General features: G+C 35.5%; 2 protein-coding genes across 2 annotated transcripts in view; one reads left to right on the forward strand and one right to left on the reverse strand.

The window, feature by feature from the left end:
- Positions 1-7,695: 7,695 nt before the first annotated feature.
- On the reverse strand, positions 7,696-12,706 carry LOC125665534 (26S proteasome non-ATPase regulatory subunit 3-like). Its single transcript, XM_048898218.2, has 2 exons — positions 12,562-12,706; positions 7,696-9,546 (listed from the first exon to the last, which is right to left on the reverse strand). Exons 1-2 carry the CDS (start codon positions 12,640-12,642, stop codon positions 8,026-8,028), a joined length of 1,602 nt encoding a protein of 533 aa, XP_048754175.2. The 5' UTR covers positions 12,643-12,706; the 3' UTR covers positions 7,696-8,025.
- LOC125665535 (pituitary tumor-transforming gene 1 protein-interacting protein-like) overlaps positions 12,658-14,858 on the forward strand; it is a 17,084-nt gene continuing 14,883 nt past the window's right edge. Inside the window, exons 1-2 of the mRNA XM_048898219.2 lie at positions 12,658-13,086; positions 14,461-14,510. Of these exons, the coding sequence (XP_048754176.2) occupies positions 12,912-13,086; positions 14,461-14,510 (225 nt within the window). The 5' untranslated portion in view covers positions 12,658-12,911. The remainder of the gene's footprint in view (positions 13,087-14,460; positions 14,511-14,858) is intronic.

Here is a 14,858-nt window from a genome sequence, read left to right on the forward strand (position 1 = left end):
AGTTGCTGATTAAACATTGGTTAAATGTGTATGTAAGTTAGTAATTTAATTTCTGATACGGAGATCGCTCATACTACTGATACAATGATTATATAGATATCTGATCAAGGGATTGTGGATGCATGTACACAGAAAATGAAGTTTTATGTATATTTTTTTCCTATAACAAAATATAATCTTTCGGATACAATGCTTAATTTTATGATTCATAATATGCTCTATCACGGATGCAGTATTCATTTCTATACTTCTTCATACGCTGTATCTGGAATGCCAATGTGATTATAATAAGATCCTTTGATCCGCTCACGTGTAGATCTCTAAATTAAGATAACGTCTTCGATCCGCTCACGTAGATCTCTAAATTAAAGTAAAGTAAATTTTATTTAAAGTCGGCACTATATACGTTCAACATATCAAATTAAAATAAGATACTTTGATCCGCTCACGTAGATCGCTAAATTAAAATAAGATCCTTTAATCCGCTCACGTAGATCGCTACACTAGGATCTGACTTAGCGTCACGTTCGCATGCCCTTTCGTTTTGAATATTAATGAGAACTATCAACCAATGAGGTTGCGCCTTACAGATAATGACGGCTATTCAGTCTATTCTCAATCAATACTTATCATTTCCATTAGTGGAACTCTTCAAATTAAAGGCGCGTAAAGTTGTGCTACCGGGACAACATACGTAAACATTACTTAGGCATACGTAATATAAATTATGGTATCGAATACATATTATAACCGACTGCAAACCACGACACTGATTAAAATTCTAAAGGCAAAAGGAATTGATTATTCTTACAAGAAAACAGACGAACTTATTAAACTATGTGAAGGAGTGCAGGTACCAAATCTGCCAAATCTGACCGATATAAAGCATCAGTCGCAAGAAGAACTGTGAAGGGAAAAACCAATTCATGCACATCCGACACAATAACTTTTCTTGTAATTAATGGGATTCATATGTTATTAAGATTATTCTGTCAGATTATGAAGACATTCTATTTTATACAATTTGGACAGGTTCATATGGCATGAACTTTGTAATCGTTAATGCCCCCCCCCCTCTCTCTCTCTCTCATTTTCAAATATTTTAGTATAAGTTATATACTTGCCAAACTGCATTTTTAAAGACGTTTATAACACTAATTAACACAACAAATGCGTTTCTAAACTGCATCTAAGCTATTTTGAAAATTACAAAATATTGATTGACTTAGGACAGAGAACATCGTTGTTTGGAATTTTTATAATAGGTGTAGTGGAGTTTAAAAAAAAACATGTAACATCCTTGATAAACTAGTGTTAGTATATTTTTAAAATACAGTTTGACCAATGGCTATTTTATTTAAAAGTTCACCATATACTTAAACTTAAAAAAAAAAGGCGGGGGGGGGGGGTGCTATGAACGTTTCGTTTATGTCCCAGTAATCTCGCACTTGCTCGCGAGACTTGTGCATTTTCTTACCAATGACGCACAAGAATCATCAAAGCGCGATAACTCTAATGTGCTGGTAATGAGAAGTATTTGTATACAAGTCACAGCAATCTCTACTCCATGAAATTGTATGTGCTCACACAAGGCTTTTCAAAACTTTCGTAAAAATGCCTAATATATTAAATTTTAGTTCACACAAATAACAAAACGTACGAGATAGATACAACGATATTTGGTATAATGGCAATTACGATTCACGTATGAATAGGGATGAATACAATTTGAATAATCGGCTGTTTTCTTTCTAGTTTAATTTTCTATCAAAGAATTTTTAGATTGTTTCCTCTCCATCGGGATTTTTTAACGTCTGAACAAAACGAAACCGCAGAGAATGCAAATCTTGCATGTTTATGACAGGTGTGCGGTCTCCAATCATACCCGCAGTCACCTCTAACGTATATACTGACGCAAAGAATCGCTGGTAGCGTGAATTTGATTGGCTTAACGAAAGATCATGCGGACGTTTTCGATCTTCTATTAGGTTACGTCAAATCCTGATGTAGCCATCTGGTTTTAAATCAGATTGTCCCGGATGCAGAATTTAATTTCATTCTTCTAAATACACTGTATCCTCGATGCAATGTTTGATTTTATACTGCTTAACCAGCTGTATATTAAATGTAATGCTTAAATATTTCTAAGTTTGACACACTCCCTAATACTCCCACAGCTGTGTATTGCAATTATCACAAGAAAATTAATGAAGACCATATAGAAATGATGATGATGACTGTTTTCTGTATTTTCAGAGGTTATGATTGAGTGTGTCGATCCCTGAGAACAGACAAGTGATGGGACTAGTGTACTTTATGTCCAGAACTACTAGGTTGTTCCAAATTACTTATTTCTTGAGAACTATTAAACTATCGTGACAATATTGGTGTGGATTTCATTTACCTATTTGCAATTTATATCAGAATGAGATAGCGTTTATTTCTTGATAGATTTATTAGTTACCTTGTTTTACGAGTTTTTTCTCTGGTTTTTTTTTTTTTTTTTTTTTTTTCCTTCTTCTTCATTGCACAATGCCGCGCTACGCTGAATCCAGCAATTAAACTGTTAAAACATATTTTAGAAAGAATTTCCAAGGACAAATATGATAAATATATTCAAAGCATAATTACACAAATATGTGTCCATTTACATGTAGAAGAGAGCAATGACAGCCAACACAGGGCTCTAAAAACTAATGAAAATCCCTCATCAGTCCATCATAAGAACACATTTAGTGTGATTGCGTTTCATCATTAGTAGTACCTGATTAAGAATTCAGTCTCAATGAAATTGATGTTTGATTGAACAACGGGAAAATATTGTCAAAGATCTTGTCATATCATATTTTTCCATGAAAGGGTTTACAATAGTGAGATGAAAAATGACATATTTCTACAATTAAACTCTCGTTTGAAAATCCAGTGCAAATTTAGAAATTTGTGTAGTAAATATTCATCAAATAAAAACAGGGCTATGTGCATAAAATAAACTGTGTCAATAACTGCGCATAAATGCATTGTAAATTGCATAATTCAAACTTTGATGTTTTACTAAATCATCAGGGGCCAGGGGCGGATACAGGAATTGCAGTTAGGGGGCGCGCAACTTTTTTGAGGCAAGGGGTCTGGGGGCCGCCTTGATGCTCCCAGTGAGTCATGGGCGAAGCTCCTGGATTTTACAGATTTTATAGGGCTAGAAATATGTCTCCTGAGCAGTCATTTTTACTATTTTCTGTCATTTGTGGTAAGGTAAAATTAATAAAATGACGCAAATTTTTCGGGTTTTTTTTAGGGAAAAAAGTCCTCCCATTAAATGTATGTCACGGCTTAAGTTTGGACGTCCTTTATTGAAAAACAAGTGACAATTCATGTCACCCTTAACAAGACACAATAGCAAAAGGCAGTGTTAAGTACATCTTATTTGCAATTTATATAAAATAAGATTGAAAGACTCAGTGTTTTTTCTTTCAAAACTTCAACTTCATTTATAAAAATTCACTATCAACTCGCAAGTCAAAAAACAAAACAAACAAGAGGCCCATGGGCCACATCGCTCACCTGAGTCACCTTGGCCCATATCTGAAGACTTTCCATATATATTTGCATGTAAAACCTTAGTCCCTATTATGGCCCAAACTACCCTTTGCAAACTTGAATCTACACTATGTCAGAAAACTTTCATGTAAATGTCAACTTCTTTGACCCAATGGTTCTTGAGAAGATTTTTAAAGCTTTTTCCTATATTTGTATGTAAAACTTTGAACCCCCCCCCCCACTTGTGGCCCCATCCTACCCCCCCGGGGGCCATGATTTGAACAAACTTGAATCTGCACTATGTCAGAAAGTTTTCATGTAAAAATCAGCTTTTCTGGCTCAGTAGTTCTTGAGAAGAAGATTTTTCCTATATATTTGTATGTAAAACTTTGATCCCCTATTGTGGCCCCATCCAACCCCCGGAGCCCATGATTTGAACAAACTTGAATCTGCATTATGTCAGGAAGCTTTCATGTAAATCTCAGCTTTTCTGGCTTAGTGGTTCTTGAGAAGAAGATTTTTAAAGTTTTTCCCTATATATTTGTATGTAAAACTTTGATCCCTCCTTGTGGCCCCATCCTACCCCCCAGGGGTCATGATTTGAACAAACTTGAATCTGCACTATGTCAGAAAGTTTTCATGTAAAATCAGCTTTTCTGGCTCAGTGGTTCTTGAGAAAAAGATTTTAACTATATATTTGTATGTAAAACTTTGATCCCCCTTGTGGCCCCAGGCATCCAACCCCTGGAGCCCATGATTTGAACAAACTTGAATCTGCATTATGTCAGGAAGTTTTCATGTAAATCTCAGCTTTTCTGGCTTAGTGGTTCCTGAGAAGAAGATTTTTAAAGTTTTTCCCTATATATTTGTATGTAAAACTTTGATCCCCTATTGTGGCCCCATCCTACCCCCCCCCCCCCCCAGGGGGGGGGGGGGGCATGGTTTGAACAAACTTGAATCTGCACTATGTCAGAAAGTTTTCATGTAAAAATCAGCTTTTCTGGCTCAGTGGTTCTTGAGAAGATTTTTAAACATTTTTCCTATATATTTGTATGTAAAACTTTGATCCCCTATTGTGGCCTTATCCAACCCCCGGAGCCCATGATTTGAACAAACTTGAATCTGCATTATGTCAGGAAGCTTTCATGTAAATCTCAGCTTTTCTGGCTTAGTGGTTCTTGAGAAGATTTTTAAACATTTTTCCTATATATTTGTATGTAAAACTTTGATCCCCTATTGTGGCCTTATCCAACCCCCGGAGCCCATGATTTGAACAAACTTGAATCTGCATTATGTCAGGAAGCTTTCATGTAAATCTCAGCTTTTCTGGCTTAGTGGTTCTTGAGATGAAGATTTTTAAAGTTTTTCTCTATATATTTGTATGTAAAACTTTGATCCCCCCTTGTGGCCCCATCCTACCACCGGGGGGCCATGATTTGAACAAACTTGAATCTGCACTATGTCAGGAAGCTTTCAGGTAAATTTCAGCTCTTCTGGCCCAGTGGTTCTTGAGAAGATTTTTAAATGACCCCACCCTATTTTTGTGATTATCTCCCCTTTGAAAGGGACATGGCCCTTCATTTGAACGAACTTGAAAGCCCTTCACCCAAGGATGCTTTTGGCCATGTTTGGTTGAAATTGGCCCAGTGGTTCTGGAGAAGAAGTCGAAAATGTGAAAAGTTTAACAGACAGACGGACAGACAGACGACGGACAAAAAGCGATCAGAAAAGCTCACTTGAATCTTCGGTTCAGGTGAGCTAAAAAACAAACAAGCAAAACAAAACAACAATAACGAGCCATTAGAGTGTGTTGCTTACTATGAAATCATAAGTATGAAATTGCCCAGAGCATCATATTCTAATTTTTTCGATTCCCAGAGCAGCATATCTCGTTTGCCAATACAACCTATCATTGGGTCAAATGCTCTCTGACGTGTTTCATACTGATTGTTAGACCATTCTTGGCACACTGATTTTGACTACGGATAACTCCGTTTACCTGATCAGGATATAGGGCTCACAGCGGGTGTGACTCGGATTCTCATGTGATGTCATAAATTTTGCATAAAATCTTCAATAATTTAAAGTTTACGCATCTTTTAGAGGAATTCTACTCAATGAAAAAAAAAAAAGAAATTGTTTTTATGAAAAAGAAATGCCTCCCAGTTCCCAAAACTGAAAGTGCTCCAAATGAAACTTCCTCGCCTTAATGTACTGCATAGTATGGAGGAGAAAGCATGAGCAGGAAGATAGACATTACAAACTCCGATGAGCCACAAAGGAGAAATGTTCATACCTATTTTACACCCTCAAATCCACTATAACATTAAAGATAACAATTGGATACTCCTGTCCCAACAATATGCACATCAGCAAATGGCACTGAAATATTGTACAAAATTTTCTTCTATCGGATAAGCCATTATAGGAGGAGAAGCATTCATCTTATACCCTTCTTAGATCCACTATAACTGTTAAAAAAATAATTGGATCCTCCTGTCCCATCAATATGCACATCTACAAATGGCAATGAAGCATTGTACAAAGTTTCAAATCTATCCAATAAGCCATATTGGAGAAGTGTTCACAAGCTATTTTACATCCTCCACTGCTCCATCCCACCAATATGCACAACTACAAATGAAAAATTCAAATGCATATGAAACATTGTACAAATGTGTTCACAAGCTATTTTACATCCTCCATCCCTCTTAGATCCACTATAACTTTTAGGAAAATATTAGGATCCGCCTATCCCATCAATATGCACATCTACAACTGGGAATGAAGCATTGTACAAAGTTTCAAGTCTATCCAATAAGTCAAAGAGAAGCGTTCACAAGAAAGTACAAACACAAATTGTCTCCCCCTGAAAGAGGGGAGATATAATTAGTAAACTATTGGTATTGAAAAAGCTTATAAATATTTCCCATAGATAATCTATTATTTATAACTTTTATTTTTTTTATCAAGGGCAATAACTCCTATGCTGGTATTCCCTCTACTGTATGATTATTATACATTATAAATTAGCAGTTTTTCTAAACTGTTGACATTAGAAATTTGCCATTTTCACAAGTTTTATCTATTTTTCCCAGGTTCATAACACAGGTTCGGAAAAACGATATGAACTCGTATCACAGGTTCATAATTATGCAAATTAGGTAGGTCAATTATCCATGCACCACATCAAAAAACATGTCACCCTTTGAAATTGTTACATTGACGGTAAAAGACCTTGTTTTGTCACAAAGGTTGTTCCAAGAGGATTTTGTGTCTTTTATGAGGTGAATTTTTTTTTCAAGTTTCTTCAAACCTTGACGTAGCTACGTCACAATTTTTTGGAAAGCAAAAAATTTCTGCGACATTCGGGTTGTGCATTTTTAAAATTGTAGTTGTGTGATAAATAGAATCTTATACTTGTGCTTATGACATGAAATTCGTTACTGGATTTGAATACTTTCTTCGCCAAGGCTCGGGAATTATTAATTCCGTTAACTATTTCATAAATTTCATAAGCACTTGTTCAAGGTCCTCTACATACAATGTATTATCTTTTATTTTTCACGAAAATGTGCGATTTTCTATACCATTGAAAGCTTCTGTGTTGGTATGTCCAAAATTCTTTGGTTATTAATTAAACTATACTGTCAGAGTGGAAATCAATACTTTCAACCATTAATTTTGATAAATTAAATACAGAGCCCTGAGGGTGGAGCTACCTTAAACTCATTCAACAATTTGACTGGTATATTAAAAAAAATTCAATGATATATATATATATATATATTATAAATATGCATTTCATGCCATGGGGAAATGATACAAAATCTAAAACTTTTCAAGGTTATTCAACCTTTTCTTAATGAATGTGGCTGTTTTTCTAAAATAATAATAATAATAATATACTTTTTGTCCAAGACTAAAAAAAAGATCCTTAAGTTTTTCTATTTAAAAAAAGTATTATATTATATAACGATACTACCTCTGTATTTCATAAACACAAGCTATATTCAATTTATTCATTCATTGTATTTCTTATATAAATATGCATATCATATGGCAATTTTATGAATTATTGCATTGTATGAAGGCTATCTAAGTTTCTGAACTTGTGCTGAGTCCTTTTGGGGCTTTGTCAATAAAATATGTTCAATTCAATTCATTTGAACTAGATATTTAATGACTGAAAATACAGTACAATCAATTATAAATTAGGCCAAAAAATAGGTGTGCTGACTGTTACCATCCACAACACTTTAGCTTAGAAACAAAACTTTCCTACATTTGTTGAAAAGTTTATAGAGATAGGTCAATGCTTGTTTAGTACTTCATCATACTGTTTAAAAATTTCAATGATTACAAAATTCATAGCAGTTTGTGAAAAAGATCACAAGAACATATGGACCTATTGATATTACTGGTACTTTTTTTTCAGGATGCAATTGCAAACACACGTATTTTGGGGGGCCTTGTAAAAACACTTTATATTCAAGGGAACCCATCAAAGTCCTCGTCTGCGATTTCTTTAGCACTTTCTAGTTCCTGTTGTTCGCGTTCTCTCCTCTCTTCAGCCGATTCCAAATCTTTGTTGTAGGACTTTGGGGGAAACCTCATGGCTTTGATGGAGTGATTATGAATGTCAAGACAGAAAGTGATACGACTGTGAAAAGCAGCCATTGGTTCTCGGGTTGTGTACACGTCGCTGGTTTCCTTTGATTGAACGAAACCTTTCTCATGATCAATGTTGGCCTCAATAACGCCATCACGGATGGCTTTCGCAACTATATACTCTGCATCTTCCGGACTGTCCAACATCAGCTTCTGTGCAATGTCTGTGAGTGAAATACGAGAATATGACAGGTTAATCATTCGAATGCCTGTTTTAATCACATTGTGTCTAAGTCTAATGATCAATGTGTATGTATCCTCTCCTTGGAACTTGGAACCAAATTTTGCCAGAACTTCATTAAACTTGGCCAGATTTCCAGTCCGCACAGCCTGGGTAAGCTGGAAATAGGGAGCCAGGGTTTTCCTCATGGACGGCTGTCTGAAGAGATGACGATCCGAAATATCTCCCATTAAAAGCTCCACAGTAATACAAAGCTTCTGAACAATTTGTTTGAATCCTACAGCACTATGCTGTGGGGCTTTTCTTAGCGCCTGCTGCAGATATTTCTGTGCTTCAGAGTATTCAAGCTGTGCAGCTTTGATTCGACCCATGTAGTAAAGAAAACGTGCCCATTCATTATTTGAAGCACTCTCTGGGAAAGTTGACTTTGAGACGAGCTTATCCGCTTGTTCAAACAGGTTGAAATTCAGGTAATTCCTAAGGAGCAAATTAAGAAGCATGGCTTGACCTTCAAAATCTGACCGTAGTGTTGATGTTCTTAGACGAGCATGTAAGAATGTCCTAATCTTATCCAACTGCTGAGTTAGCTCATAGGCTCTAGAATAGTAGAAGTAGCATTTGGCAGCCAGCATATCTAGAGTTCGACGATTCTGAGCAGATACTTTCTGTACTAACGATTCTGCACACTTTACTGCCTCCGGATATTTCTTCAGATCTATTAGGTATATCACAACCAGCAAGTGAAGATAGGTCTCTACTTCAGGCAGTAAAGTTGCCAGCTTTCCTGACTTAGGTCTGAAGGAAGCAATTCCATTGGGTTCAGGCCCCGAATCTACTACAAACTCTAACAATTCCTCTTTCAAAGCCACCTGAGAATTCATATACCCTTGCAAAAGTTTGCGAAGAACAAGAGGATTCAATCTACGCCTAATGGATACCAAACCACGAATAACGCGTGAAATGTATCTTGGCTCCTTCGTAGCAACAGCCTTTTCTATGTGACGTACATGTTCTCTGACATCCTCAAGGGTCAGGAGGTCAGGATCCTTTTTAGGTTCCTCCTCTACTCCATTGGAAGCTTCAGATTTGTCTGCATTCTTTTTGGGACTTGATGTGTCCTTCATCTCCACGTCCACGTTCTTCACCATGTTGTTGACAACCTACAGAATATCAAAACACATTATTCAAAGTATTCTTATATTTAAACAAACTGTAAACTGTTCTTAATAATTTAATCATGTGGGTTGCCTGCAAAGCTTATTCGAAACACCAGTGAATTCGCCAAATTTTGAAAACTATGATGTTATTTCTTTTTTTGGAGAAAACAGCGTACATACAGACAATATTATATACAGTACAACTCACTAGTTTCTACTGGTCAGAAAACACCCTCTCCCACAAGGATTCTCAAAAAGCCAACATCTTTGATGTTGCACGGGTACCCACTCCCAACTTACCGGAAGCAGGAACCCGAATAACTCTCTCATTTTCTGATGCACAGACAAGTTCGAGCACTTCTGACTCAAATTACTTTGTAATTGTTTGTTATTTCAAAAATTTGATCTGAGTGACCATGAGTTTGTGTTTTGTTGGCTAGAGGATCACTTTATATTTATAATTTTTGCGATCTTACAAAACTCTTGTGATATTATTATCTATTGCCAAAGAATTTTTAATTGGTTTAAATCCACGAGTCCTCTGCACAACCAACGAGTCCTCCTGACTGTGCAATTGATTGATTCTATTTTGTTAAGGTAGCTCACTAAACTAAAGCTTACACTCTGTACGACACCACGTCACAAGATGGCGATTCAAAGTTTTGTGAAATTATTTGCATCGATCGATTTGTTTGTCTATCATCGTAGCTCAGTGGTTAAAGCATTGAGCTGGTGAACTGCAAATCTCGAGTTCAAATCCTGCAGAGTCTTTTGTTCATATGTGTTGAAATAATTTTTTTGAAAATCAGGTTTTTATCCAAATTTGTATATTTTTTGCCTTTTTGGCATATATACTTTTTGTATATCATCATATCTTTTATCAATTCACAGGGCTTGAAGCTAATTTTTTATGTCACCAGTCCAGTCGGACTGATGGGGTATAATTTCAACCAGTCCGCAGAAAATTTTACCACTCCAACAGAGTTTTCCAGAAATAATCAAACATATTTTGTTAATGTTATTAAAATGAAATTAAACTCAATATACCTCAGACAATATTGTAACACTTAAATGTGGGATTTATATTTACGAATCAGATTCGTCTGATATCTACAGATCGAAGCATGCCAAATGTGTGAATAAAATTTCATATGTATATTTTCAATGATTTTTTTCTACCCACTGGTACTGGTACCCATTCAATTGGGAAAAATAGCGTCTAAATCGAACAAATTGGGAATTCTCTACCAATGTATCGGCAAATGATTTCAACTAAAAGAAAAGAAAAACGAGAACAAAACGAGAACAAAACAAGAAGTAGTCATCTCTTTACAAACTTTTTTACGGTAATATTTGCTGTTGTGAGACATAAGGAATCATCATAGGCTCATTTTAGAATCATCATAGTTCTACAAAACACGTGCACTGCCATGATCTGTACTTTTGATTTAATACCGGAAGTTGACATTTTAGTTAACTTGTACAACGTTTCAGACTAAGTAAATTACGATGTCAGCGGTCTATTTTTCGGCAAGTAAATTGGGAATTTTTAGTCTCAAAATTGGGAAAAATCAATGGTTTTTGGCATTGGGAATGGTACCATTTATCTGTACCAGTTATATAAGGGAAAAAATCGCTGATTTTCCAAAATGATGCTTCAGAAAATTAACCAGTCCCATCGGACTGACTAAAACAAATGCCAGTCAGTCCGCCATACTCACAGACTGATGGGCATATGTTAAAGCTGTTTGGTCCGAATTACAATATTTTTTTTCCATCTCGTAAAAACGCTATTAAAATATCGCACGTATGTAGTTATGAGGGTATATGACATATATCATACATTATTTCACCTGTTTCAACCCAAATTATTTGATTTTAAATCGATGTTTACAAATAACTGCGTCACTCTGCCATTTAAAGTGATAGTGTCACGTTGACCAGTTCAAACTTTCAGATCAGCGGTGGTCTTATCTGTGTAAAGCTGTGTATTTTGTTACAACAGTACCGTGCCACAAGTTTAATAAAAATATCAAACACCTCTTAGTAATTCGTTGTCTTACGCTCTTTCAGCCTTAAAACTAAACGAGTTAATACATCATGTTGGGATTCCCCTGACGTGCGTGGGTCTATTTATAGACGTCTATTATGGGATGATTTATATATGTACCACACTTATTTACTTTCTAAATAATATTCTGTTTTCTTTTACATGCAGATGTTTTCAAGCATGTAATTAAGGGAAAGTTAATAACTTTATAAAGTAATTGATCTGCTTTACAGTAATAATGCACAAAAATAATACATGAACATTGGGTCATACAGCTTTAATATCGAGGCCTGATTCATACTCATTTACTGATTTGAGAAACTATTTCTGCGTGTAGTGAGCCACCTTAAATGTCCCTCTCAAGAATTTCCCTCTCATATGGAGAGGTCACCATTGCCAGTGATGGTCTGCAAAAATTTAGGCCTATGCTCAGCACTTAAAGCCTTTGAGCAATATTCTGGCTTTCAACGGGGAAAACTTTTTATGCATTTCATGATTTATACCAAAGTTTTGAGAGTTTGAAGCAAGCAACTGAGAATTTATGGCTGCTTTGTCAGCTCCCTTTTCACTCTATATACCAGTTTACTCAGATTGTGTCAAAACCCTTTGAATTCACACCCTAGATAATTCGATAGTAGTAGTTGATAACATTTTACTTAAGATGAGGAGGGGCACACTATGTACCTACTACCAAATCAAATAGTTCTATACAACAGTGTTAAAACAAAAGTATTGATCTTCAAGTTTTAGGGGTCTATCCCTGAGACACATATTCTACTATACATAAAGAAGGCCTATCAAACAGTACAACACATGTTCCGTCATGCCACCCCCCTTCCCAAAAGGTGAACCACACTGGTGTACAACTAACAAATGGAATACGTAATTATGGACTTCAATATGCATCTAAAAATATACTGAATATCATTTCATATCATGTAAATCAAAATTCATTTTCTACACTTTACCTGAAGGCAATGGCTTATCAACCACTTGTCGTCGCCACTATGAAAAAGCACAATTGAAAGTTCAAACCGGAAGTGAAACATATATAAAAAATATTCATGCGCATAAAGATAAACTAGAACTAAAAACGCATTTTCTTATACATAACTTTTAAATAACTTAATATTCTATTTGAAAATAAAATTTTCAAATATCAACTGTAAAAGCTTGAAGGACTATTTTGTTCTCGGAATGTTTTATGAAGGACACACAACCGTCATAGCCGGAAGTTGTGATATTTACTCATTCCTTGTTTTTAGGAAAGACGTCAAAACGATTGTGAACTTTTCAGCTATCATCTGCGAGAAACACGATGTCGTTCGGTGTTTATCTGTCGTTTGTTTTAACATTAGTTGTGATCAGCAGTGTTTCAGCAGCCGATGAAAACACGACTGTATCTATAACCACACAAAAACAAATTACCACCCCTCGACCTGCAGTGCCTACTACGGCCAGCATCCCAGTGACGACACCTACACTTGAGGAAGGTAAAGTCACGTGCGATGTATAACAATATTTGTTGTAGTAAATGTGTTGGAACTAAAAACAGATTTCCATTCACTGTTAGGTAATCCGAGTCAAAGGGGCTTGTCTTCCGGATTGTGGAAAGAAAAAAATAAATTATATGTTTCCTTTTTGAAAACCCCATTTGAAATCGTTTTGATAAAGATGCTTAAACGTTTCAGCAATTTATACATCGTTTAATTTACATCCCTGCAAATAGTAGGCATAATCATGTTATTCGATCCGCGGACTTAACAATATCGTTATCATGGTTGTGTGTGTAAAGATATATAATCATATATAGTCGACACACAGACTAACTAGTTACTAATACTTTTATATTTTTACATATGTTAACTAACCATTTATTTATTCCGTTTTTAAAAGTCACATTTACGAAATAAATGGTATCGTAAAGTCCGCGGATCGAATAACATGATTATGCCGTTGTATGAAAGGTGAAGATAATGAACAATAATGAATCTCATAACTCCTATAAGCAATACAAATTAGATAGTTGGGCAAACATGGACCCCTGGACACACCAGAGGTGGGATCAGGTGCCTAGGAGGAGTAAGCATCCCCTGTCAACCGGTCACACCCGCTGTTAGCCGTATATCTTGATCAGGTAAACGGAGTTATCCGTAGTCAATTAAAATCAGTGTGCCAAGTACGGCCTAACAATCGGTATGAAACACATCAGATAGCATCTGACCCAATGATAGGTTATATTTGCAAACTAGATTGTTATAACGACCATAGAATTTGCGAAATGCTGACTTTAAACGAGACTGTTGAAACCCCTGCACCATCAACTTGTTTGTCAGTAGCCTGCTTTGATTTAAAAACTGACCATACGCAGAACAAGCTCTTACATATTTATTAATCAGTTGAGAGATATAAATGCTGAAATGTGTCGGCATCTATATCAAAACGACTTCAAAGGGAGTTTTCAAGAGGATTTATATATTTAATTTTTTTTCTATTTTTTCACAATCTGGAAGTCACTTTAACCTCTTGATAATTTAATCTTTGGGATGAACACATGATGAAGCATCTTTGTGACAAGGGGAATAAATTTCAGAACTGAGAGTGGGGAAAAAATTAAATTGACCAATTTTTCTCTACAACCTTCATGTCTGTAAGAAAAACTATATGCATCTATCGTCATTTAGAGCCTGGGGTAGAGATTCTGACTCCAGTCATTGGTAACTCCTTACCAAAATTGTAAATTTCAGTATCCTAAAGGAAAGGGTTTTTGGTACCAGGTTGGGAGGTCAAGATGGCCATAATGATTAAATCACTTTTCTTTTTTCACACTCATTTATAACTTTCATAGTACCCTTTATTTTTTTCAGTTTGTAGAAGCAGAAATTCAAGTTGTGATACATGTTTGACAGATGCCAAGGTTTGCAATAGTCTTATTTTATATCAGCTTTATATTTTATTTCATGTATTTTGTTTATTTATTTCAGACACTTTGGTTTATTCTTAATGTTGTTCAACTTATGATATAATCATTTAGGCTCAAAATTTTATCATGTTCAAAGTCTGATCATGATTAGTTCACCTGAACTTCACAAGTGACTCAATTTAATTGTATGGATGTATTTCAATAACCATTACTTTTGTGGTCAATCCATTTTATTATATATCAATGAAACAGGGTTCTGTTTAATTCAAGAACCCACCTCCTGAATGAAGCAAAAGTACACAGGATGCAAGAAAGTTAAAAATGTGAATCTAATCAGATGAG

Source organism: Ostrea edulis, chromosome 10, assembly GCF_947568905.1.
Source record: "Ostrea edulis chromosome 10, xbOstEdul1.1, whole genome shotgun sequence".
In the NCBI taxonomy this organism is placed as follows: domain Eukaryota; kingdom Metazoa; phylum Mollusca; class Bivalvia; order Ostreida; family Ostreidae; genus Ostrea; species Ostrea edulis.